Source organism: Ixodes scapularis, unplaced genomic scaffold (assembly GCF_016920785.2).
Source record: "Ixodes scapularis isolate PalLabHiFi unplaced genomic scaffold, ASM1692078v2 PGA_scaffold2__306_contigs__length_199485367, whole genome shotgun sequence".
Classification (NCBI taxonomy): domain Eukaryota; kingdom Metazoa; phylum Arthropoda; class Arachnida; order Ixodida; family Ixodidae; genus Ixodes; species Ixodes scapularis.
The window spans coordinates 195,868,510-195,895,709 of record NW_024609857.1 but is presented as its reverse complement, the minus strand read 5'-3'; the positions used below and the strand labels follow the sequence as shown (position 1 = coordinate 195,895,709).

Genomic DNA, 27,200 nt, shown 5'->3' with positions numbered 1-27,200 from the left:
ATATCCGTGTCCTGTCCACCGGTAAACACGTTATTTGTGAGCGTGAAAAATGCATGATTTTCGGCCCTCTTCTGTTGCAATTTATTTTTGACAGCAAAGCGCTTTGTCGTTTCACATGCGGCGAATCCCTCGTTGCCGTCAAAGCTTATCGTAAGAAAAAAACAAATAACTAGAACTACACATTCCAGTCGCATTCGTTCTGTCGCTGCGCGTACCCAACAAAAACAGTTTAGTTTTTTTTTTTTTTTTTTTTTTAATATAGTACAATGCTTTCTTTATGTCCTCGGGAAAATACATGTACCATGAAACACACGATATAGCAGGAAAAGACGAGAATTTAGCTGCCAGCAGCGTTTGAAACTGCGCTTACGCAGGCTGCGCCTATTGAAATCACAGTCCACTCGGTTAGGGTTAGGAGGGACGCCGGTGAGAGTCTAGCCTCAAACTCAGTGACTGGGCTCGAAAACGGTTTGTTGCCCCTGGGGTCGAGTGTTTTTTGGAAAGGTGTATATAAAGAATAATTCGAAGTACAGGGGTGTGATATAACTGGGCTTGACTGTACGTTTGGCCCATTCCATTGATATCTGAAAAATTTTGGACTGTGACAATCCATCTGTAACACTTTAAAAAAAAAAAAAAAATCCCCGATAGAAGCCCAAGTTCCCCGAGTTTTCCCTGAGATTTTTCAGACTATTCAAAATCCCTGAGAATTCCCGGTTTTACCGGTTAGTAGACACCCTGCTCACGCATGCTAATTACGTTCTTAGTTCAGTTTCGGTTTTGAAAGACGACTGAAATTAATCCTTTGGCGCAGGCTAGGCGCAGATTAGCCATATTTTGGCAAAATGCAGCAGGATGTAGCAGGGTTAGCCCCTTGGTGCAGTTTGGCGCAATTGGCGCAGCAATCACATCACTGTCAGCGTTGATCGTGCAATCGTAAACGAGCGAGCATCCGCAGAACTGTCTGTCTGCACGCGTCCATCCGTTGGAACTCCATGCACCCCCAGGAGAGTCAAGTAGCAGACATGATGACGGCAATGTAACTAATGACGAGCGACCGCCGACAACTGCTGAAACACTGCATGCCCTCGATGTGCTGCAGCACATAGCGAGCTTGACGTTAGCGACGACACGCTCACACGTCTTTACGCGTTCCAAAAGCGTTTCCTGGGCGACATTAAAAAAAGAAGACTCAGAAAAGGATCACTGCCTTCTTTAGCCAGGAATGTGACCCATAAACTGCAAGTAGCCCCCCTTTACTTTGATGTGCTTATTTGACTCGTTTTTTTGTTCATCCAAATTTCCGAAGATACAAATATTTTCCGCAATGCCCCCGGGATTCGTATCATTGACATTCTACGGTACTTTTTTTTGCGTTGTTGCCGACATTGCGCTTGGTGCACACACGCAGATGTCTGCCAAATCTTTGCTGGATTTTCCTCCAAAATTTTGGCAAACGCTGAATTTTGACGAATATAAACTTTGGCTGATTGGCTCATCACTAACTACCCTTTAGCCACATAGCGATATGTGTGGACCTTGTCAGATTCGTGTTATCGAGATTCTACTGTATATAGTCGCTAATGGTGAATTCCACTCACAGATTTGGAGCGTTCCAAAAGCGCTCCATTTGGAGTGCACATATTCCGCTCGCAGATCTGGCTCGAGCTGGTCATCTTCCCCTTGTAGATCTCTGGCGACGCCCGCTCCACGGAGCGCCTCAAACCCCGCCAAACTTGCTCTGCGGGATTTCACAGATCTTTCCGGAAGTTGACAGAGCGCCTACGTCATTTCCTTCTAAATCCACAGTGCGCATGCGCGGCGAGGTTGGCGGGCCGGTCAGGCCACGGTCGGGTCGTCGAGTGAGATCTGTTCGGATGCGTCGGTTGTTTATGCGGGATTGTGACGGCTCGAACGCTTCTACCTCGCGTAGATCAGAGATACAAAGCTGGGACTGTGGAGCGTGGTAAATCGTAAGCTCTGAGCGACATCTGTGATCGTGAGAGGAGGAACGAAAAAAAGAACAACAGAAAAGCCGGAGGCAGATGCAAGGCTAGGCCTGTGCATTCTGCAGCCAACGATTGCTTACCTTTTTACACCACATTCTGCCTGCGTTTTCCCGTACAATAAAGCAAGAACAGATTAGGCAACGACCGTGCAAGTGATGGTTTGTTACCTTTGTGTTTATTAAAGTCATACCAGAAATTTGAACTACACTGCTGGCAGTCGCTGTCCGCGCCCCGCCGCTTCAACGCGGCCGAAAGGTACGCGACGGTGCCGAACGCGGACGTCTTCGTTATTTGCGACATGGGCGCTGTGGTACGTATAATTTTGCCTGGCCTGTGTCGCGTGTTATTCCTGCGTCGGAAAGATCAGTCAGTTGGTGGGCTTGTCAAGTTTGAGCAGCGGCCATTTTGAACGGCGGAGGGGGAAGCGGTGGGGAGGGGTGTGAGGGAGGTCACTCCAAAAATGCAAGTTTATCTTCCTTTCGTCGATTCGGAGCGGGTCCCACGGAGCGGAATTTCGCCTCCCTCGCGGATTTTGGAAAGTGCTCCAAATCTATGAGTCGAATTCACCATATGTGTCAGCATCCGACTGAAATCAAATGGCAACGAAGAAGGTCGACTGTTTTCTTTCTGGGTGCATCGTTCATTGTAGTTGTGATACATCTTTCAATGCAAACAATAAATTTGCCACGGAGCAAGAAATACAAATATTTTAATTTATTTAATGTCGCCCCACCTCCTAACATTTGAATGCTGGCTCGTTTAAACAAGTGCGACACAGACGGGCAGTTACTAATAGCCTCTTCCCCTGGCAACTGGCGAGCGCTCAATGCACGCTCGCCGAGCGGATTCTTGTTTCCCTCGCGAGATGAGAGCAATCTCTCCATGTGCCGCTTGTAGATCTGGAGCCAGTGGAGCGCTCGCCGAACGGCTCCAACCGCTCCGTGGAAAAGTGGCGGAGCGCGTCAAGCGGTCCGGAGTAGTTCTTTGCGCAGCCTTTTTCGGAGGAGTACCCCCTTCATGACCGACTCGCCCGAGCATACTGCGACAATAACGTCGTTGCAGTTAATTTCAGGAGGTCTAATAAAACGCAGTGAGAGCGACGAAGATACCAGCCTAGCTCCAGCTCGAGTGACGATGAGGCAGCCGTTCTCGGCGAAGTGTTTGCCGAGTCGTTTGGCTGGCCAGAGCAAAAGGCTCAAGATACCGCGTTACATCGAAGGCGTTGTGCGCGCCGATTCGGATGATGAGCTAGGTATATATCGTCTGTTCGTTTTGTGGTCTCTGTAATGTAATTGGAATAATTAGAAGACAACACGCCAGATACTCCACAGATGGAAGTCGCCTTTGGAGATGACGATCGCTAGACAACTAGAAGTACAAGTACTTCTAGTTGTCTTCATCGAGCTCATATAACTGTAAGGAAAAATAAATTATGTCTTAACGTCGAGGTCACCGGTAATCAAGTAGTAAACAATTAATTTTTTTGTCGAAGCATGAAGTTCCGATCAGAACTTCATGCCTTCAGCAAGATAGCAATGGGAACCGCAACTGTTCAAAAGCGAGAGCAGACGCTCTGGAAGCGGTGGCGCTGGGAGCGTTACGCTCGATTTGCTCCGCAGCGCGTGCCACTGGGATGAACCACGTGACCGATCGCTCACGGAGGCCGACCGCTAGCGCGGAGCGCTCGGCATTTGCCAGGGGAAGGGGCTATAAATGCTTTGAGGACAAATCTTACGTTCTTTCCCTCTGCCATGCAGAAATACCAAATGGTGCTTGCGTACTCCCGCATAGGCCGAATCCCTTTGGAGAGGGAAGGGACCGACCTGCGGTGGAGGGAGAAGAGGCTGGCCAGGACCTGGATGAGCTCGTCCCGGCTGCTGAAGCCCCGCTGCTGGCGCTGCACGTGCGCCAGCAGGGCCACCCGCAGTGTTTCCCGGTCCACCCCCTGGTCCACGTAGAACTGCACGTCTCCAGAGCGAAGCAAGGCCGCCACCTCTGTCTCCATGCCCGGCTGGGCCCCGTGCTCCGCCAGGGCCGCACTGCCACTACGTGCCACCTGCCCGGTACCAGGTCCTCTTTAGGTGGGGACACGCAGCACGGCAAACGTCGCGATCGACCAGGTAAAGTTCCATCGGAGCATGCCCGAGTGGCATCAGCCGAGAGCGCCTCTACCAACAAGGCCGCGCAACAAAGGTAAAAAAAAAAAAAAAAAAAAAAAAAAAAAAAACGTTTACAACTTCCTGTAACGCCGAATTAGAAAGCAGCTCTAGTTCATGAAGTGCGCGAGTCTGGAGGAAGCCATCCCTCCGGCTCAATGCAGGAGATTGGGTGGGAAAGGAAGTGGCGGTGTGGGAGGGAATTTATTAGCTATTGGACCACGTGAAGAAGAGAATGGAAAAAAACAAAAAAAAAAACCATTTTTATCCCTTTTGTGTTTGTACAACGCACACCAAAAAGCACGCTGCAGAAATGCAGCGCGCTTCGCGGGGATGCAGGCACTGGCCGATTCAAGCCAAGTCAAGCCAGACCAAGTCAACATGAGCCAAGCCAAGATCACCCCGTGTTCACGCAATCGTGCAACACGAGGTTTGTTTATGCGGAGGGACTAGAACAAGAACGAGTGTGATCGTGTATCGGGTCCAGCAATCTTTTTTTCTGCCTGCGCATTTTTTCGTTTCTGCTCCAGAGTGGTCTGGCGTTTGTGTTTCTGCCCTGCTTTGCTTGTGGGCTGCCGAGGAGCTCATGCCCGAGAAAAAGGAACTGCAATACAAGCAGCGCCTTGCTGCTGCATATCTGCAAAGTCGCCAAGTGCAAACGGAAGGACCCAAGCAGTGAGAACGACTGCAGAGGAAACATAAACTCATATTTCTTCTATTTCCATTGCCTTTTCACTTCTGCTATGCCCCCGAGTGCGGTAAATTTACGCCGGCCTCTGGTCACACTATAATAGTTGTAACATTTTTTTTTTATTTTTAAGGGCATCAAAACCTGCCCTCGCATTATATTCATGGTCGCGTTATATTTGTGCAAATACGGTAAACACCTCTCCCTAATGGGCGGTGGCTAGAGCGGGGCTGCCTCCACCTGAATTGCGTCTCGCGGTGCCACCCGGGTGCCACCCGACACACACCAGGTGGCACCGCGAGAATCCACTGGTAAGGACATTCGGGGGAAAGGCCTCGTCTTCTAGGTGGCGTCGGGACGATCCTCCCCGAAGGGGAGGGGGACCCCACCTGGCTCATGTGTTCGAGGTGCTTCTGCACGCTGTCCCTCACAAAGGCGTCCCCCTTGGACAGCAGGACGAACTGGCACTTGGGGAACCAGCGGGCATGCTCCTCCCAGGGGTCGTCCCCCCGCTCCCAGTTGCACAGGCCCCCGTCGCAGTGGAAGCACTTGGTGTAGTCCAGGATGCCTGCGTGGGGGAGGGCGCACGGGCACGCCCAGTCATGCCTGGTCACGTCGGCGGGCACGAAGAACCCGGGGCACCGGGCACTGTGCCGACCAGTGCATTTACCGCGCCCTCAAAAGCGGTCCCTCGATTTTCGCTCGGCGAGTTCGTAAAAGAGTCGCGTTGTCGCCGGTCACGAATCCCGGCAGTGGCAAAACGGCGGAGGTGAATGCCACTGCAAGTCACACAGTTCAAAAAGCTTTGGCAGTGGCGAGTTGGAAAGCCGCAACAACACTGACATGAGTGTCTGGCCTACTTTTTGCCGGTACTTGTGGCACCGACCGCCACATTCGCGGCATCCAATGGCACGACGCGCCGGCTCCTGCGACGTCATTTGATGCCACATCGGAACCACGTTCGACACGTCGGCAGAATTGGATGCAAAGTGCACCGGCCGAAGATGCATCATGGGCACCGCAGTGTAGCCACAGTCCTTGGATAAACTTACTGGTCTTCAAACTATGGCCTTTTTTTGCCTTGGATCATTATGGCACGACACAAGCAGCACTAAATCATGTAAAAGTTTAAATTTTAAAAAGTAACAAAAAAAAAAAAGAAAAACAAATTACGAGTTATTCCACTCTGCGGAGGTGGATGACCAGTGAAGCTGTTTAGCGCACGATACAAAATTTTAAACAAAGGTACAAACATTTATTGTCTCAATCGGTGGTCACGACGAAAGGTTACGCACACGCTAAATTACTCAAGCATCAAGGAGATTGCAGGGAATGGTGTTCCACGCACAGCATATGCCAGTGTCTGCAGCAGTTACTGTCTTAAAGCAAAAGCCTAAAACAACTGGCATCTTGCACGGGCGTTCATCAACGCCTTATTTTAGTTAGTATTTACCTCAAATCTTCTATACAGGGAAGGCATGCGCATGCAGCGCCGGCATCTGCAGCAGTTCCAAAGCAAAAGCCTCAAACAAATGGCATCTTGCACGTGCATTCCTCAAAGCTTTATTTTGGTTATTTACTTTGAATCTTTTATACAGAGAAGGCGTGTGCATGCGGAAATGCCAGCGTAGAGGTTTTGGTCACGCACACAAAAAATCCACGAAACCCTAGCCATAAACAGCTTCGCCATAAAATTTAAAATTTTTTGAGAACATGGTGTTGCAATTATTTTGAAATACTACGACCCATTGATCTCCAGTATAGATGGCTTTTCCGATTGTCCATCCTTCGGATGGGTATGCGGGATTTTATAAAGAGCCGCGTCCAGCAACTTTCTCCGAACCCACGTCCGTCCATTGGGTTCTCCGAGCGATTCGATTGGTCGGCTCGTAACCCCGGCGGTGCACCTCTGCTGCTACCTCTGGTGCAAGGTAGGGCCATATCCACAAATGCCCCTCACCAATGTAGAAGAAGCCCGCCTTGACCAGGTCGGGGGGCCGGAGGGGTGACGCCAGGGGCCACTTGGCGAAGGAGCGCAGCCGCGCGTCCGGGGAGGCCTGGGCGGGGTGCTTGGGCCCCACGTGGGGCGTGATGCCCAGCAGGGACAGCGGGGAATCTGCACTGTGGCCCCCCTCAACCGGGGGCGCGGGCCCCCGTTCGGAGTGCGAGCGCTGCTCCCTCCAGGAGCGGCCGCACTCGTCCTGGCCCTCCTCCAGCGAGGGGTCCAGCAGGAACGGGCAGCAGGGGAAATGGCGCCCGTGCTCCACCAGCGGGTCGTCCCCACGCTCCCAGTTGTGGATCGTGCCCCGGCAGAAGGCACAACGCACCTGTGGGCGTAGAGTTGAAGGTCCCGTGCATTTTGGACGCTTTCAAACGACGCTGATCTTAGTGGCTGGTCCCATAGGGCTCATATCGCTGGCAAAGCTTTAACGTACACAAAGATGCACTAAAATATTACCCGTAAGGTACGTGCGTGGTTTTTTTCTAATTTACTTTGCGGGGAAAACACCGTTGACTTTCCTTTTATAAAATCAAGAAATATTCGCGACTCCAGCAAAACGGACGCCGCCAAGCGGGAAAACCGGGAACCAGTCGGTCCAGGTCGCTCCGCGCCCCGCCACGTCTCTGATGGCTTTCGCGGACACGTGCTGTCGGCGCGGGGGCGAACAATGTAATTTGACGAAGGTCCGAAAATTTCTTAAGTTTGCCTAAGTGTTCATTAGTGCGGTGAAGCCTCAGTAGATTGTTTCTTTGCATCACGTGTTTGAAAGCCCGTTTACTCCACAACACACGGTCACGTGCTTTCAATTTTTTGGATGAGGAGGAATTACGGAAAAACGTTTTGATTTCTCGTCTGTCTCGAATCACATTCAAAGTAACGACTACTTGGTGACTGATAAGTGGTTTCTTTACAAGGATGTAGAACAGTGGACTGAGGACGATAGACGAGGTGTTTCACTAGAGGGAACACCATTGTTGCAGTCAAGTGAATGGGAAGGTTCGATAGCTGCTTTCCTTGAGTTTGGTTGTGCTCGATTAGCTTCAAGTTAATTTGAGCCACTAACGCCGGCCGGTGCGTTGGCTATTCATCTTGGCGGCTTTTCGCCGAAAAAGACCACATTGAGGGAGTTGGGCTAATTTCGCAATTACTTGATTCAGAAAACCTTCTCGCTGCATATGATTAATGAGGGAAATTATCTGCTTTCAAAAGGTGGGGGACGCGTCTGGCAAAGTTAGAAGCTGTCACGTCATTAGGATCTGTCGCGCCTCCAATATTTATATTATAACTAGGGTGTGAATTTTCCGGTTTTAACCGAAAAACACCGATAAACATCCGTCGGTGACGAAAATATAAAATCGGTTAAAACCGAAAAACACCGGCGTTTGGATATTTTCGCCCTGGTTAAAACCGAAAAACACCGGTCGTTGCTAGTTTCCGACCTAGCGAAACCCTTTCCCCGTAGAGGTTCGTCAAACGTGTTATCTCGTGGATCCTGCATTTTTCCAGTGTTTATACAGGGCTTGCAGGTGGCGTCAGTCCGCCCTCCTTTCTGGGGGTCAAAAGCGTCTAGTGAACGCAGTGGAAACTAAGCTCTCATACGCCTTTCCCCTATTGTGTCTCCCATGGAGCCCTTTTGTGGAAAAATTAACGCAGTGGAGGGTAGGCTCTCACGTGCCTTTTCCTCATTGTGTCTGGCCAAGTGATGTCGGTGCAAGCCATGTATTCAGAGGTTGCTGTGGTTTCTGAAAGACACTGCAAACGTCCGTGTCGTACAGGAGCGTGCGTTTTCATAATTGCGGGTTGCGAACCGCCAGCAACGTGCTGCCATGACAGCAGCATGTTCCTTGCGTGTAGATGCAAGCATGAAAGTATGCTTGCATCTACTATAATAACCAAGTGTTAGAAATAGTTGCTTTCTAGAGAAGAAGTGTATGAACTATGTGAATAAAATTGGAACTCTGTCTGTGATCAATCGCTTTTTTTTCGCCGATATTCACCGATTTTAGCCTCGTCGTGAGACGTTCCACCGAAATACACCCGTGTTTTGAAAATAAATAAGCACCGAAAAACATCCGCCGATTTTTCTCACAAATAAACACCGGAAAGTACACACCCTAATTATAACCCCTGTCGAAGCCAGCAGCAATATACGTCTACATTGCTCAGGTTGACCGGCTTCGAAAAATACTAATTTTATCCGTTCAGGTTTCGAAGTCAAGTTCAATGCAGAGAGGTCTGAGTAAATCTCCGATAAAGACTCTCCTCAGTTTGTCCGCATTCGTCTCAGTTCTACCGGCTAGAACCATTTGGCTAAGTTTAAGTAGTATCTCTCTGTCTGTCAAATATACTTTTATTCAGCAGTTCACCTAATAGTTAGTCAACTAAGTTCATATTTCAACCCGAAGAATATACTAATATCGCTTTAGTGGGACGTAACATAATACATAATCCACATATTCGTCAAAATGACTTCTCGATTGCTACTATACTAAAACCTGAATTGAAATACGAGTATCAGCTGTTTAGTGAAGCGCCAGCGAGTTGACATGCTCCTTGGCTCAAGATGCGCTTGCTTAATTTTCGTAATTTTCCTGCAGCCTGCGTTCTTGACCGAGCACACGACTGGAGCTGTTTCTTGAAACGCGGACAGGCACAAAAGCTCAATTTCGCGGACAGATAAGTCGCATGGTCGAGGCATGCGAGTTAGCTAAAAATTACTCTCGGTGGAACAATTTTGTAGCCCTCGCCACTTTCCTTAGATGATCAAAACTAATTAGAGTCTATTACCGCTTCTCCGGAGCCCATACTTTCGGTTTTGATCGAAGTCTTCGAAACGAAAGTTTGACATGAAAAGAACAAAAAACATGGGCAAAACAAAACTATGCTCGGCAAGTTTATGCGCACCGGCTACACTTAACTGTCTCAGTTCAAATACCCATAAAATTGGACATTCAACAAAAGAAAATTTGTTAAATTGAATGCGCCACCCATTCAGGCGGCCCGGCCGAGTTGACGCGACCTGGACTCAGCCGCCATGTTTGTTTGGTGGTAGCGCCCCCTATAGGTCGCTGGAGTCGCGAATACTTGTGCAACTTCGAGTCGTCGCGGTAAAGTAAATGCGCACAACCTATCGTCTGCTCTCTTTCTCCACTTTTCTGTCGCTCTGTTTCTCGTTCCATCTGTCGGAACCACCGATCGCAGCTCGTATGATTTGTCACATTCTGCTCCCGATTTTTCCCTCCTGCCCGCAGCGGCCGTGCAGAAGCATTCTGCTCGGGGAGGGCTCCGACTCTTGCTAGAGAAGATTGGCGTTAATCTCGCGGGTCAAACCACAGAACAAAGAGGATGAAACATCCTGGATAAGAGTGAGTAGTGCCACTAAAGAAGCTACGCTTCAGAGAAACGACACTTGGCCATATTGTGTCTTAAAATCATGGTTGCCAGTTATCTGAAGCTTTATCTGAAATCACAGGAATGGTTTTTCCGCCCTGCACAGATGTTTAAACAGTTCGCAACAGATAAAAGCTATATTACATCAGCTTCCTAACACCGAATCTAATGCTGAGGAAGTCACACTTTTGAATTATGACGATCGGCAGTTGCATCTGCTCTGCACAAGCCCCAAATGGCGACGCCCCCAACAATGTCGGGGAACAGTGTGCCGATACACCAAGTGCAGCTCATTCAGTGGCTCTAGGAGTGAGCTTTCGAATGGACAGCGACATACTTTTATTCTGGAGTGAGATAAAGGTCCAAGGTTAACTCAATCTCATCTCAAAGAAAAGGATTTGTACCTTGCCATTTAAAACCCCACTTGCATCCAGCGTCACCCTATGCGTCTTTTCGCACAATAGACCGACACGCTGTTTACAAACAAGCCCGCATTTGCCCACACCAGGTGTGGGCACTGAGCAAGCGCAGAAACCAGATTCGCATGAGGTGAAGCTTCTGCGCATGCGCCGTGGCGACAACAGCGCCACCGCAGGAGCGTGACGTCAGAGCCGCGTGTTGGTCTATAAGGTACACGAGAGTAACTCAGACCTCACCGAACAAGATTTAAGATGCTGCCTAAAGGCCCATTCACGAAGGAGCACTTGCTTACATTTTTCTGCATTACGATACGACCGATAGCCACCGGGACATCCGCACTTCATAGGAACAGTGGAAATTGCTTCGAAAAGCTTTGCAAGCGACGTACGAAGCACGTATGCCCCGATGACTCGCGAGTCTACGGTAACGCGACGGAAGAAAACGTAAGCCGATTCTCTCCCAAGAACGGGCCTCTATAGGGCGACGTACAACCGCGATTTCCTTCTTGTCCCGACGTCAACCAGATTAGAAAGCCCCGGTGCTCGCGCATAAAGAGGAACTATTTCGTTTGGTGCCCATCTCCACTTCCGTCGTTGTGCCACCGCCAGGATCGCGGCAATCGACAGAACGACGCGGGTGCAATGTTGTTGGGCATTAGTTGAGGGGCCAGAAACGATGATGCTGTAAGCACGTGTTGGTCAAAGGCACGTTCCAGGCACTGCCAGGGACATGTCTCTGACGGGCGTGCGTACCGCGTCCTCAAAACTTTCAACTTCTGCCCTCGTAAAAGGGTCGGGCCACAATGTGCCGCAATCTTGGCAAGTGGGCGTGGTAGACGCCCACGTAGGTTGCCTTGCAGCAGACGTTCAAAAATGTCCCGAAGTAAACGAGAGACGGGATTGCGGCGACCCTCGCGTATGCTCGCCTTTTTCGTCGGCATATTTCTACGACCAATCGCAGGAATCGCAACGTCAGACTGCAACCAACTCCGGACGCGGCCACCCACCCTGTCGTCCTGTTGGAGGTAGTAGAAACCGGCCCTGGCCAGGTCCGTAGGGTCCAGGAAGTCCAGCGGCCAGCGGGCGAAAGTGCGCAGCCGGTGGGCCGCCGACCGCTTGAGCAGCGCCTCGTCCGGCTCCGACGTCGAGCGCCCCAGCATTGAGCGCAGGAAGGCGCAGTCGGGCGACAGCGTGCGGTGCCGCTCCACCGCCCCCTGCGTCTCCCGCCAGTCCCCGCACTCCGTGCCGCAGCTGAAGCACCGGGTGCGGCCTCGCCCCACGTGGTAGAACCCCGCACGCGCCAGCTTCAGGGCCATGGTCGGAGACACCTGCGGCGGGCCCAGGATGTTATTACGGAAGGGAAACGGTAGACCAACGTAAAACTGAAAAGTGACATTTAACGAGGCAATCTTGCACCCGCAAACCAACAAAATAGAGGGGCTTAGAGCGATAAACTGGTATCCCATTCACCGGGCGAAAGTGACCCCCACTTGGCTGTCGCCATGTTGTACAATTTTGACCACTAGACACGTGACCGTACCAAATCCTGAGGCTTTTACGCAAAACTGAGCCGAAATTTGTGTTGGGATTGCTGTAAAAAACATGAAAAACTATTTTATCAACACTTTTAGCCCCAGAGATCAGTGTCTAGCTCCGATAAAAACCCAAAATACAGCACCGCGGCTGACGGTATCTAGTGGAGGCATTGCAAACCTGCCCAAGTTTTTGTCGTAAAAGCACATTTTGGACTTAAAACAAACGAAACATAGCTTATCTCGTCGGTTCTGTTATTAAAGATCAATAAGCAATTATATGTGCATGGCACTTCATTAAAATCTCGACTTAAAACTACAAGGTCACGTGTCTCAGGGTCATAAATGTGCAACATGGTGGCGGCCAATTGGGCTCACTTTCAGCTGCTAGTTTATCGCTCTAAGGCCCTCTACCTCGCTGCTGCAAACTGAACCGGAAGATATCGAGCAACCCGCATCAGCGACGAAAAGTGACTGCTCAGAAGTGGCGTTCTTATACGCGCAATACATTCGCAGGGCTGGAACTGTAGAAATGTATTTGAGAGCGGCTCAAACTACACCTTGGACTTCAGCCTGCATCTCAGGTAAGGTCGGGAGCAATTTCAGAATGTTAGGGCGCAATCGAGCTGGTGATGGTTGAGCGTGATTACCCCTGAGACTAAGGAGAAAGGTGACGATGAGGGAGAGGAAGAGCAGAAGTCACAATTAGTTTCTGACTTCCGTTCTTCCTCTCCTGCTGAGCCATAACCCTAGTCTCAGGGTTATGGCTCAGCAATTTCAATCGCGCTTAGCACCACTGAGCAACGAGAGTGGTTAGGGACCTCAGTAGGTGGGATAATGTTGTAGCAGATGCCAGAACTTCAATCAAACTTCGTGAGCCTTTAATGAAGGAGTAACAAGCGTTACAACCTCTCTGTCAATATTAATGAGTACTCGGCACTCGACACATTTCTGTGGCAAATGCCTGCTTTCTGCATTAATTTACTCCGCTACACAGTGCACAAAAACTTCAGAATTTATAGTTGACAATAAACACATGCCTCGCGTAGCACCTGAACAACTTTCTTGCTCCTAAAGTGTTTTATAAGAACCTTAGCGGAGGCAAACTTCTTTTATTGAGGCAAGACTTCAGCGCACTCTTTACCCCAAAAAGATATTCGGCAATATTGTACTAGCTTAGCTCTGGGTGTTAAATACATTGTTTATCTTTGTTTCATTAGGAAGCTTCAGTTTGCTCAATTTGCTTGAGCATGTTAGGCAAGCCAGTTATTGCCTCATAAAAGACTGTCACTTTCAACTTTCCCCCCAAGTCCTTGTTTTTAACCACAAGATTAAAGGGGCAATGACACTCCAAAATAGGCTTTTACTGTCTTAAAAGCTTTAAAATAATGTCAATTATATAAAAAATATTGTGACGAAAAAGAATGTTTAGCGCACAATGCGCCTTTTAAAAAAGAGTGTCCTCCTCTCCTACCAGACATCTCCTTGCGACTGTTTCTCTGATCACGTGGTGAGACGTCATCGACCGAAACCATGACAACGCTGGTTTCGAAATGTCAATATCAGATACTGGAAGTAGCTTTGTTGCGACGTCAACGTATCGCCATCGTCTCTTTGCCATTTTTGCTTTGCAGGTGACGCCTGAGGGTTGTGCCGCAAGCGAGTGCAATGTTGGCAACAGCTCCGAAGATCAAGTGTGCTTTTCAATACAAGATGACCTTTCAAACTTTGAGGAGTAAGTTGTTCGGAATCCCCAATAATTCTCAAGATTTATATGGCCCTGTAATTTCTCATAAAAATGTGACTGGATAATACGAGCAACCCGAGCACGCCGACCCGGTTAATTCGCTGGTCTGGTCTTACAAGTTCACTCTTTAGTTGCTAGGGGGCGCTAGTTGGAACCCCGATTCGGCAGGAAAAACCAACATGGCGCGAATCTTCATTGTTTCACAGTTTCGTTTCTGGCTTGCTGGTCCATGCGCTTAGCAGTCCCTTTGGCAGCATTCCAACACAGACAGAGCAACGCTGGACACAAGTAGGTTTTCGAATGCCAAGGTACAAAACCCTTACCCTGGGGTGGCTATGCAAGACGGCGGGAAGAAGGGACTGGGATGTCGCCGACTGCTGCGATTGGTCAGCGCCAAGCCACTGACCAATCGCAGGGGGCGGCAATGTTCCAGTCCCTTTGTCCCGCCATATTGCATAGTGGCCCCTGCAGTAAGATAGAGTAAATTTTGGAACACAGCCTTTGTCTCCTTGAGCTTGGGCTGGCTCAAAGGACCGGCTTGCATGGGGCTCTCGATGTCGGGCTGTTCAAAGCATTCGGAGCAGTGCAGTTTTCTCTGCAAATTCGATCCCCGCATCTGCGTTCTCGACGGAAGATGCCAAAATATAAATCTTTAACCTTGCATCAGAAAGCTTGCCTCATAGAGGAAGCAGACAAGTCAACATGTTCTAAAACCAAGCTTGCGGAGAAGCGCCAGGTGCCCATCTCCACGCTCTGCACCATTCTCAAGATCGAGGCAAAGATCCTCGAGGCATTAAGCAAGATCGAAGCGTTTGCAGATTCGGTTCCCGGCATACCCGAACATCGAAGCCGCCCTGATTTGCTGGCTCCAGAACGCCCCACTGCAGCTCACCTTCCCACAAAATTACGAGAGAAGACCAACGATTTAGCGTCGCAACTCAATCACGAAGAATTGAACTGCAGCAAAGTATGGTTCTCCCGCTTCAAGGAAAGGAATAACTTGACGTTCCCGACTGTGTGCCGTCAGAGCGCCAACGCAGACGAGACTGTTCTTGAAGATAGGATAAAGCACACCTTAGCACGTACAGTGCAGATGATGTCTACAATCTGGACGTAGTGACTCTATTTCACAAGATGCTTCCGACAAAAACATCTGCAACAAAGGATATTGATGTTAAAGGACTAAAGCAGCCAAAACAAACAGCCCTGTTCAGCGCAAACACGACGGGTGAGCTCAAGCTGGCCCTCCTTGTCCCAGAAAAAGCAGAGAAACCACGATGCTTCAAAATGCCTATAAACTCATCAGCCGACACAACAAGAAGGCCTGGGCCACAGCAGGAGCCTGAGTATGTGCGACTCCACGATCGCATGACTCCGCTGACCACGACGTCTATCTTGCAGCCAATAGAACGAGGTGTTATTTTTATTCCGCACACACGGAAGATCTATGGCCACCATTTTCTGAAGCAAATGTTGCTTTGCTAAGATAACAACAAAAGCTGTTCCATCGACCTTCTCGGAGCTATAGCCCTTATTGTGTGTGCATGAAAACAAGTGAAAGCATACATCGTTGAATGGTGCTTCAAATGTGCGTGTTTTTCTAAGGAACAACCACCCGAGAAGCTGGACGGTGCCACCAATGTTAGTGCTGGCAACATCCGAATCCCGATGAGGATGTCGCCGAGTCGTCGGTACTTTCATCTCCTTCAAATTTCTGGTGCCCCGACAACACAGACTAGCGAGATTGAGTTGCACGCACCGAGCAGTTGTCTTGCGGGAATTTTTTCCAGCTGCGCCTTGTTCTGCACTTCATTCTTTGGAAGCTTGGGTGGAGGGGCACTGTCAAATGTGCTGGTGCGTGGACAGTCCTCGGCAAAGCACCGACACAACATCTGCCCTCACGTTGCTCATCAGTCCGCTGCATTTAGTCTTCAACTGCGATGCTTTGGAACGTGCTTTTCAATGTCTGAGCAGAACAATGGACCAATCATATATCGAAACTCCCTACTGACGCATCGTCCGCTTACGCACGCATTAGCGGGGCAGAGCGAAATTGAGCGCCTGAGCGATAAGGAGAGAAGAGGAAATGATAAACAACACTTCCAATTAAAAAGCAGCAAAAAAAGAAATTACTTTTGATGTTAAATTAAAAAGCAGCAAAAAAATACTTTCAAACTTACTTTTGATGTTACCCAGGAGCACGAGAACTTAAAATCTGGTTTTACGAAAATATATTTTTTTTTTTTGTCTGCAAACATGCTGTTTCCAGGCTTCTAATTTTGAGGGTGATGTTTAAAGGGACAATGAAGGCAATTTCGGACATCTTTTTGGCGATTGAACTGGGTTCCAAGCACGTCTCAGGCCACGTTGCCCAAATTTCAGCCGAAACCGGCGCTTGTGTGCCGCGTAAATCAAATAAACAGTCGCGGTAATAATCGTACCGGAATCGACTGGAGCGACGCCCCGAGAGTTGCGGGAGAAGCCAGGAGAAACGGAGCTCACGTGACCGATGCGCGGCCAAGAAGCGCGACGTCACAAGAGACGCGTCAGCAGTGTTGCCAGGTCTACTGATTTATCAGTAGATCTACTGATTTCGTTCCGGGTCTACTGATTCACTGAAAAACAAGAAAAATCTACTGACTTTTTTTTTAGTAAACATATTAAAAATTTATTATATGGCCCCTTCAGTTCCCAGTGCCGCCCATCGAAGGAAACTCATAATGTCCCAGAATTAAAAACGAAGCACTGGCTAGATGGCCCAGAAGCCCGTCCTATTCGAGTGACGTAGTCGTATATTCATCTATCTATTCACCCAGAGCAGGTTCGGCAGGTTCGACGGTGACACCCGGGCCAGAGCCATATATGGAGAGAGTTTGGCTAGTCTATGATCTCGCCGTAACGTCCCTCTCCCGAGTGAGCCAATCAGCCCGCGGCGCAGAGCGAGAGGTGTTTGCGCATGCGCCTGAACTCTCGGCTGCTCCTATACAATCTACTAGAATAGCTTCGAGTTGAGCGGAGAGAGCCGCAATTTTCATTCATTCGTTCGGCGGAATGCATGGGATCGACATCCAAATTTCAGTTATTTTCTTTTATTTTTCAGGCTGTGGCAAGAAAATTGTATAATCCTATTCCTCGGTGGCTTAAAAAGCTAACGAATGAAGTTTCGCCACGTTTGAACGCAAACTTTGGGTCAGGCGAAAAAGAAAGAAGCCCGTAGCAGACAACGCGTAGCCTCAACAGTGCTCCGGACCAACGGCGTTGCTTCAAAAACCTTCCACAGCCCAGTGAGGAAAGATGGCAGCATGCAGAGGACTTCCATTGGACATGTTCGCGCGCACTTGCCGGAGCGTCTTGTTTCGGTTTTGTTTCAATAATAGCGATAGGTAAACGTCGCACTGTCGCCTTCATCTGTGATCCCAAAAGTGCCTCAGTCTCGATTCTAAAGAATAATCATCGAAACAGTCAATAATGACTAAAACAAAAACATTTATGGTGTCATTTTAATTTGTCCTTCATATAAAGTTACTTGAGAACTGGTCTTGGTTTTTTCTTTCATTTTTATTTGTGTTTATTACCATGTTATTTGTTACTCTATACTATTTCTTTGAAGTGTGTATTAATGGAGATAGCAAAACATGGCAAAACACATATTTCGTGGAATCTACTGATTTTTGTGCAAATCTACTGACTTTTTGGGGATCAATCTGCTGACTTTTTTTTTCTCCATCTGGCAACACTGCGCGTCAGTGATTAGTCGAAACGAGTTCTCGGTCACGATTTGGTTCTCGGTTTTTAGAAATACTGTTCTAATTTCCGCTTGAGTAACCATGAAAAGCATAATTCGGACCGGAAAGGATTACTAAACCGTAAATAAAGCAGCATAAATGTTTTTTCTTTGCTACGCTAGACGCGAAACGGCCAACGAGCAACTATGGGCACTTCGGCATGCGGGCCGCTCGTGACCGGCTGGGCGGTCTCCCTCGGGTGACGGCAGAGGCCGCCACACACGTAGTCCCGTTCCGTTTGTGTTGGGTTACTGAACGGAAGCTCATACTCGCTTGCGAGAGCGGCATTGCCGTCCATGTTGACAGATTCGACGAAACGACCGCGCCACCGCACCACCGCTCTGCTATAACCCACCGCGGTAACCAGAATCTCGATCTCCTAAATACTACCGATACCCACTATTCACACTTGACGTCACCTCCGTTTTTGGAGGCCCAGAAACGAGAATGGAGATTGTTCAGTTTCTTTACTTCTCTCGTAGGCACAGAAATACGCGTCACAAATTGCTACAAAAAATTGGGCAGCATGCTATGTTCCCAAGAAGCATAAAAACACCATTTAAAAAAATTAAATAAAATCGTCTTCATTGTTTCTTTAATCATCTCCAATTGTTTGGTAAATTTAAAAAAAAAGGCATTTGGGGGTGTTAGTGCTTTCTTATTTAGTCCTTCCATTCCCTACTGATCATGAAATTTTGTTGATACAGGGGTGATATCTGCCACCAGGGGCGGTACTGTTCCAAAGGGGGCATTTTTGCTTGGCCGCCCCACTCTCAGCGAGCCACCCCAGATTTGCAAATACAGTAAAACCTCGTTAATTCAACCCCCGCTAATTCGGAAATTCGGATAATTTGAACTGCCAATCCGGTCCCGTCAAACGTATGTATTAGACAATGGCAGCAAATGCTCATTAATTCGGAGGGAACGCGGCGAACTATGGTTAATTCGGACAAATTCGGCAGGTGGCGCTAGCTACTGTCCGTTCCAAAGGGTATGACCGCTATCCATACGAGGTGCACACGTGGTTTTTCCGGTTTTCCCATGGCTCTTCGCTCTTCCGGTTCTCCCTGTTTCGCACCAGTTTTGCTCTGTATTGCCATGCTTCAGCACGTTACTCTCCTGGCATGGAAGCGGCGGAAGCATAGTTGCAACGGAAAAAGAGTCGCACAAGTGTCCGACGACCGGAATGGCAAAATCCTGACACGCGGGGCTATTGTTCCCGAGCGTGCCAATAGCGAGAGTGACAGTCACGTTTCATGCCTCAACGCGGGGATCCTAAAGCCCGCCATTTTAACCCTCAATTTTTCGCCAGCCACCCCCGCGTTGAAAAATGCAACGTGACAGGCACTCTCGCTATCGGCGCGCTTGGGAAAAATAGCGCCGGGTGTCGCGATTTCGCCGCTCCGATTATTGGTCAGTTGTGCTACTCGTTTTCCGTAGCAGCTGTGCTAGGCTGAGAATTTAGCGACGGAAGTGGAAATACTGAGGGCCTTAAAGGACGGCGTCTCTCGACAAGTGACGGAAAGTTACGACGTCAAGAGAAGCAGTTTCGCCACGTACGTGAAAATTGAGGCCGATATCCTACAAGCTTTCGAGACCGAGAAGTTCAACGCGAAAAGAAAGCGGCCTTAGAAGGTGGTACACCCGAAACTAGAAGAGGCCTTGCTGTGCTATATAGTCCGCGCACGGGATGCGTAGCTCCGACAGTGAGAGTGCGGTGGAGCACTCGACCGCGCTAAGGAAAGTTGCCGTCTCCGCCCAAGTATTGTCCAGAAAGCAGGCGGTAATAACAGATTTCTTCTAAAAATAAAGGTATGTCACAGGAAAACATTTTCGCGCTGTTTTCTTTGTCCTTTCGATATTTTGACTTTCGGATAATTCGGACATTTTTGCCGGTCCCATGAGATCCGAATTAACGAGGTTTTACTGTACAAGAAGTGCTCAAGAAACTATTTATTGTACACAGAAATATTGCTATGTTTGTGTTTGATCACTGTATGCATGCACTGGTCATTCTTCATTGGTCTCTAACAGGGTAACTTACAAGCAAGCTTCTTTCGGTTGTTTTCAAAGAAAACAATGCTTTTGCGTGCGAAAAAGAGCTGGGCAACTGACCGTACTGGTTCGCACAGGCTCTACTAGATGGTGCTAGAAGCGGCGCTGAAGTTTTACGGTGAGGGGGGGTTTTGAAAGGCAATTTTGAGAAAAGAAAAACGAATAAAACCAATATTACTTTGTTGGTTGAGCAGTTGATTAAGCGTACAGAGCAGAAGACGCTTACATCAAGGAGCAACACTGTCAGTGCAGGGACATGTTATCTCGATTTATAGTGGCTGGTTCTGGGTGGGTTCCAAATTCCGACACACTTGCGGGTTGCCAGCCTCCCAGCAGTGCAGGCTAGACTGGCGGCTTCCAGCCCCCTTGTCGACGCTAGCACCACGCGTGGTTGCGTCAGCCATAGCGTTACAAAAAAAGTCTTGTGACCAGTAGCGTATTAAAGTGCTCCGACATTATTTAGGAGATACTTGAGTGAAGACACCCTGCCAAGCAGAGGAGACTTCTCTTCCACAAGCTTCGTCCACCCATACTCATGTGCTTCATTTACCCGTCTCCTCTTTGCGTCCTTCAGGGACTCGTGCTCCTTCTCAAAACATTCCGTGTGGCGTTTGGGAGCATCTTGTACACACTTCGAGAGAGGTCACATTGAAGTAGCAGGCCACAACTAACAGAGTTTTTTTATGTACAGCAAAAGACACGGGGGTAAGTGAGCGAGGCTAAGGCACGCTGAACAGGTCTACCGCTCACGTGAGAGCTCCTGGCCGAAAAGGTTTCGGATCGGACCCTAAAGAGACTTCGTAGACGAGGAGTTTTAGAGCACCGATAATACCGACAACTATGGCCGATAGGCATGCAAGTTCGTCTGCTCTTTGTGCACTTTGTGCATTTGTTTGCCCCCCAGATGCGCCCACACGCTTTTGTTTCTCCACGACCTCAACCAATAACGACGTGCACTTGGCTACCTATCATGGCGCGTTCCCAGCATGGTCTCTATGCTGCCCTTTGATTGGCCCGTCGCCAATGGCCAAACGCAAAAAAATGCATTACTTTGAACAACCTGGACCCACGTAGGAGACCCAGTTCTCCGAAGATTCGTAGGAGCACGACAGGTTGTCGCCAATGGAACAGGCCGCGTCTTTTGTGGGGGATGCACAATTAATTCTCTTCGATGCCACCCAGAGGAAAAGACGGGACGAGAGGAAAAGAGACTTACCATCGATCCCCAGTGTGCAGCAAAAACCAGCATGGGCTAGCGGTGGGATCATGAAACAGAAAAAGAGCTTGGAGCACCGACTAGATCGAAATTATACGAGACTGTCATCGTTGTGAAGGAAGAAGAGAAGGAAAACGAGATGGACTTTCGTGCAGTCCAAGAAGAAGGAAAAGGAAGAGATTGTGTTCGAGAAAAAGGAGAAAGCAGGATCGTTCGACATCGGCTGGAGCACGCGGCTACGCTCCGAGGAACGGGAACCGGCATCTGGCATCACTCCACATGGCCGCCGTCCAAACTTCGAGCACCAAACAATGAACAACAAGGAATCGCATGTTGATTCCGAGGCAACCAAGACTCGAGGCCCGCCGAGTGATTCGTCCAGGGACTAGACGCCGTGGGAGCAACTCATTAACGGGATAGAGATGGATTATTTCTAAAAACAGGAACTAGAACGTTAAGCGTTGTGATTTTTGCTCTGAACAACTTCTGAGCAGCTTTTATTGTTTCTTTTCTTTGCCATTTGTAAGAACAAAACTTTATTTCAATGCTCCACTGCCTCAGTATACCACCCAGTCGAACGTAAGAGTGCCCTCTGTGAACAAAAATAAGAAGGAAATAGTACCTCGCACAGATTAAATCTACAACTCCTCGAGCAACTCCAAAAGTCGGGAAGGAAAGTTAAAAATGTTTGCACTACAAAACCACTCCAAAGGAGGAAACAAAAGTTTTAAAGCAATTAAGTAAAGCTCCGGGGTTCAGAATTCACACAAAGTGAGAAGTTTCCAAATTGTTTCACGCTTTATTTGACAGAATCTAACAGATACGAGAAGAAACTGGACCTATTAAGTACTTACTGTAAGATTCCGAAGTGGACAGACACCTGTCCCATTTCTTTGGCTGAATAGCAGCAACGGAGAGCTACGGAAATATCGCCCACCCTATAAAGTGCATGCACCGTCCAACTAGACTCACTGCAGCCATTATGCTACTGGCTGAAATAGCATGGGCTGGAGTTTCAGGATTACGGGAAAAACAGGACCGCGACGGCTCCAATGGGGTTAAGCATGCTTTAAACTACTGCGACACAACCCTTAGAAGAGACGGTTACCATCGTGTCTTCTTTGTGCTCAAGCCTCATCTCTTTCACCACTGCTCTCGGCGGTGAGTGCCAGCAGTTGCTAAAGGTAAAATCATATGGAAACAAAAAGAATGCAGCAACAGATGTGCATGGCCTCCATGTTTTTCATCGCCGCCGCCGCTGCCCAAGCCATGTGCTCATTCATGCACGCACTGGTGTTTTTCTTCTGCCATTGTTAGCGACCGCTGACATGCATGCGAACCGCCAATGCGAGTATAAACTGCTGCAAAGGCCACCCTAAAAAAGGGGTAACGACTGTTGCAGATAGAAAATTATTTTCTGCATGCCTTTTCTGCATGCATCGCATAACCTGCAAAATATGACTTGTTCCTCTCTTTACACAACAACAGTCACAAAAAATTAAAAAGAAATACGCACAGTTAGCTCCCTAAACTCGCAGCCAGAACAAGTGGCCACAATATCAGGTGCTGATCGCATGCCGCCAATGTTCATCATAGTCACGCACAGAAGTTCTCAAAGCACAGGGCATGCGCCGCATCTCAGACATTGTCGGGGTTTGGCTACTCCCATCACCGCTGTAGTGTCGTCCGATCATTTGCCGGCCCACAGCTAGCACCACCTGGCCTCAAAAAAATGGACCTGTAAGGCCAGGCCTAGGACGGGGGCGGAAAAAGGAGAAAAGAATGGAGCTGGGTTACGGGGACGGCAATGAGGTCGATTAATAAAAGTGTTTGTTAATGGGTGGCGATCCGGCTTTGGAGTATGTGCATCACGACGCCTCAACAGAAGCCAAGACACCACAACCGCACCGACTGGCATACCTCGGCAAACCTCACTCATGAGGGCCCTCACTCACCCTCACTCACCCTCATCTTCACAGGTGAGGTGAGGGTGAGTGAGTTTCTGAACCAGGAAAATTCGTGAGTGTGAGGGTGAGTGAGGGCCGTGAGGGCTGTGAGGGCGGTGATAGCCGTGAGGGCGGTGAGGGCGGTGAGGGCCATGAGGGCGGTGAGGGCGGTGAGGGGTATGAGGGCCATGAGTGCGTGAGGGGCGTGAGGGCGGTGAGTGGCGTGAGGGCCATGAGTGCGTGAGTGGTGTGAGGGCGGTGAGTGCGTGAGGGGTGTGAGGGCCATGAGTGCGTGAGGGCAGTGAGTGGCATGAGAGGCGTGAGGGCCGTGAGGGTGGTGAGTACATGAGGTGGTGTGAGGGCCATGAGCGCGTGAGGGCGGTGAGTGCGTGAGGCCCCCTTCAGATCGAGCATCTTTCTCAGCAATTTTGGTGGTAATGGCGGGTTGTTCTGTAGCTTTCCCTAGATCGACACGAATTGCTGAGATCGGGTCCGGCTCGAAATAAGCAAGCAACTCGGAGCAATTCGAATGCGTTTGAAGCGGCTGCATCCAATCAGGGACGCAAAATTTTCACGTGATACCACGTGCCGGTGATGATGACACCGAAAGACTTGGTTCTGGTTTGAAATCGATCGTTTTTTTGGAAATAAACTGTTTCAGAAAGGTGCATTAGTATTCTTAACGAGATTTAAATGCATAAAAACATGTTTATAACACGTAATTGCGTCTAAATAATGCAAGAAAAATAACATTTTATGATGACGATGGCAAATTGCAGCAATTGGTTGCTGCGTGTGATCGTGGGCGGCCCGTGTTGCTGGTGTTGCGACGTAAAGTTAATGGGCGAAATTGCCCCATCTGAAGCTGGCATGAGTGGCGTGAGGGCGGTGAGTGGCGTGAGGCGTGAGGGGTACGTGTGAGGGCCGCAAGGGCGGTGAGGCGCCTGAGGGCGGTGAGTGGCGTGAGGGCGGTGAGTGGCGTGAAGGCGGTGAGTGGCGTGAAGGCGGTGAGTGGCGTGAGGGCCGTGAGGGCGGTGAGGGCTGTGAGGGCTATGAGTGCGTGAGGGTCGTGAGGGCGGTGAGGGCCGTGAGGGCGGTGAGGGCCGTGAGGGCGGTGAGTGGCGTGACGGCGGTGAGTGGCGTGACGGCGGTGAGTGGCGTGACGGCGGTGAGTGGCGTGAGGGCCATGAGTGAGTGAGGGCTGTGAGGGCCGTGAGGGCGGTGAGGGCGTGAGGGCCGTGAGGTTCAGTGAGGGTGAGTGTGACTGTGAGGGTGAGTGAGGGGCTGAAGGTGAGTGTAGCTGTGAGGGTGAGGGTGAGTGAGGGGCTTAGGTGAGTGGGGCTGTGAGGGTGAGGGTGAGTGAGGGCGACCTAAAATGCCGACCTCTGCCGACTGGACACAAGCTGCTACCCGGAGGCCTGTTGAGGCATCGATTGTCACGAGCCCAAGTTGAGTGCCCACGCAGTGCTGATGTCCAACCTACGAGCCGCACTCCAATATTGTCACCACAGGTGCTACCCATGACTACGCCTCCACTACGATCCCAACGACTACACCATCAGGCTTTGCGATGGACATTGAGTCTGTATTTATCCTCGAGATTATGCCGCAACAAAAAAGCTTCTTGGTCAGCGGCGTTGCGTGTGTGTATACTTGGATCCACTAGTGCTCGTAAGCTTGCGTAAAGTGAGGAACATTCCAACCCGATATGGTTGCACGACTTCTTTAAGGTCAGGAAGCAGCGCTCTGGAGCACAAAGTGGGAACCGATCTCGCGGGAACCACGTCCCGGACGTTGGTTCCCACTTCGTACGAGTTTCTAGGCGCCCGCGCGTTCATCGCTCACTTCTTAACGAAACTGTTATCTCATCCCGAAATGCCTGTCCACCCGATACTTTTCCCCATAAATCTCTTCACCGTGGCTGGGCATTAATTCGGAATTTTACGGCGGTCTCCGGCAGAGTTGACCTTTTTCTGTTCAAGTTTCAATAGGAGCATCGATTAAGGAAGCAGGTTCAGGGCGTCCATGCCGGTTCCTCTAAAACTGTAGTTCGAAATTATTTAGTGAAACACTGACAAAAAGATTAAAAATAAAACAATGATAATCTTCAAGGCTTGGATCAACGATTTTGAAGCGTAGAGCATTATATTTCTGTACTAGGACTGAAATCACGGGCTATTTTAGGGACAATAAAAAAATATGATTTGCAATTGGCGCTTTCCTATAGACACACTTTCAAGGATTTCAGTGGACCAGCGGGGGAACCCTGTCGAAGGTCTTCGATCCAGGACCCCCATAAGTTAGCAACACTGACCTGGGGCCAGCTGTCAAAGGTACGGCGCCGGTGCTCTTCTTGCGTCAGGTCGAGGGAGCTGGGTGCTGCGTCACTGGCCGTAGCGACTGCGGGAGCGGCCATCTTCAAGTGGGAGTTTGTGGGCCCATCCACCACCGAGGTGACCTCAGGGCGGCGGTGCGTGAACGCCATCTGGCCCATCTCCAGCATCCTGCACGGCTGCGAGGGGCCCACGACACACGTCAACTGCGGCCACAATCCACACCAATGGTAGTTTAATGGTCAGAAAGACAATAATTTTTTTATCCACTGTCATTCGTTACCATTTCTTTTACAGAGACAAAAGATAAAGTGTAAGAAAGGCGACTCGTTCCCTCTCAAAGGAAGAAATAGAAGCGCCTGTCCTGTTTACTTCTTGTCCTTGTTTCTGTTGCGCTATTTTATATATTTTACTAGAAATGGTCCCCTAAAGTCAAGGACAATCTAATTAAAAAAGGACGAGATTAAAAGGTTGTGAAAAGCGGAGCCGCTGGCCACGTCTCCCACAAAGGTAGGTGTGAAAAAAACTTGTGTAGTTAGTAAAGACCCTGCAAACATCCTGCGGTGCCCCAAGTGCACCCCAGCTCGGAGCACGTGGGGCGAGCTCGAGCTGCAGAATCCAAAGATCCTTCCTGGGTCCATTCTTTGATCCCACTTATTTCGATTTTTATGAACATTGCACTAATCTTGCAGTCTTGTTATCAGTACCCCGTGACGCACACGAAGGCCACACAAGTTAGCAGTCGTACTGCAATGACCAAAGCATCCATCCCCAACAGTCGTGAGACGCCATTATAAGGCAGATTAACTTGCCACTGTCCGAGGTTTTCTACAATAAATCTGATGTGGATTTTTTTTTAATCGTGCTCGCTAAAGACTTTTTTTGCTTTGAACCGCAATAAGGCCCTAGGTTACTGCACTCTATACCCACAACTCCAGCAAGCAGATGGCATGGACCCTAAATGCAAACCTGCTTAGAGTAGCCTCGTGCTACAAAGCTGTCGAGGGGGGAAGACAGTAGGTGCTTAATGGTGCGACTACTAATGAAAAATAAATAGGTTACATCTTTGCCTTCCAGGTCCTTAAAGAATCATAGAAGAATGACTTTATATGACGGCTGAATATTGCACAAACATCGATATACCTTTGGAAGCAGATCAGTAAATCTCTCTCATAGCCAACTATAAACCTTGTGGCTATAGACACTTTAAGTACCCTAAATTACCTCTGCATGTCTGCATTTGCATCTGTAGCACCAAATCAATCTTTCAATGTGACAAATTTTATTAGAGTTCATATCACTCTCACCCTGATATCAATTCAATCATAATTGACCACTACAGTGTACCGAAAGCAGTCAATCAACTGAATGCATCTTCTAGTTCAGGGAGGACCAAAGTACTTTGAAAATATTAATAAACACTAAAAACATCACTGTTCCCTTTAACATATCTCGCAGTCACTCAGGCTTTCCGAAATTCCATGTGATTGGAAAATTGTTAACATAATCCCCAATCAGAAGACGGCTGACCACCAGCTAATTAGTAACTACTGCCCTATTTTTCTCACCAGCTCACCGACATTTGTTCAGGTTTCAGTACAATATTGACACCATTCTCATTTTATTTTCCAAGTCAATTTGACGTAAAGTCCCTCATCAATACCTTTATTAAAACTTAGAAGTTTTAATATTCACGCCTGTGTTGTCAATTGGATCTCTGAATTCCTGATTAATGACACCCAGCATTCTTCCATGCACGTGAACTCTCCAACCTGTACGGTAACATTTGGAGTCCCTGAAGGAAAGGTACTTGACCTTCTTTAATTTCTAATACACATGAAGACCTTCATAATAGCTAGGGATGGGCCAAAGTTTTGCGGAAGATTGAGATGCCAAACTTTTCTAAAGTTTCGGCAAAATTA

The 27,200-nt window shown here is 48.9% G+C and overlaps 1 protein-coding gene across 5 annotated transcripts in view; it reads right to left on the bottom strand.

Annotated features, from left to right (window-relative positions):
- The window catches only part of LOC8037010 (putative inhibitor of apoptosis), a 51,306-nt gene that overhangs the window by 9,708 nt on the left and 14,398 nt on the right, over positions 1 to 27,200 (bottom strand). For 3 of the 5 annotated variants that reach the window (XM_029976681.4, XM_029976682.4, XM_029976685.4), the window contains exons 2-6: positions 25,260 to 25,457; positions 11,672 to 11,992; positions 6,814 to 7,180; positions 5,243 to 5,421; positions 3,833 to 4,065 (exon numbers count right to left, since the gene is read on the bottom strand). In XM_029976681.4, coding sequence (XP_029832541.2) covers positions 3,833 to 4,065; positions 5,243 to 5,421; positions 6,814 to 7,180; positions 11,672 to 11,992; positions 25,260 to 25,448 — 1,289 coding nt within the window. In that variant the 5' untranslated portion in view covers positions 25,449 to 25,457. Of the gene's footprint in view, positions 1 to 3,832; positions 4,066 to 5,242; positions 5,422 to 6,813; positions 7,181 to 11,671; positions 11,993 to 25,259; positions 25,485 to 27,200 lie in introns of all 5 variants that reach the window. The other 2 variants (XM_029976683.4, XM_029976684.4) reach the window with 1 other exon arrangement.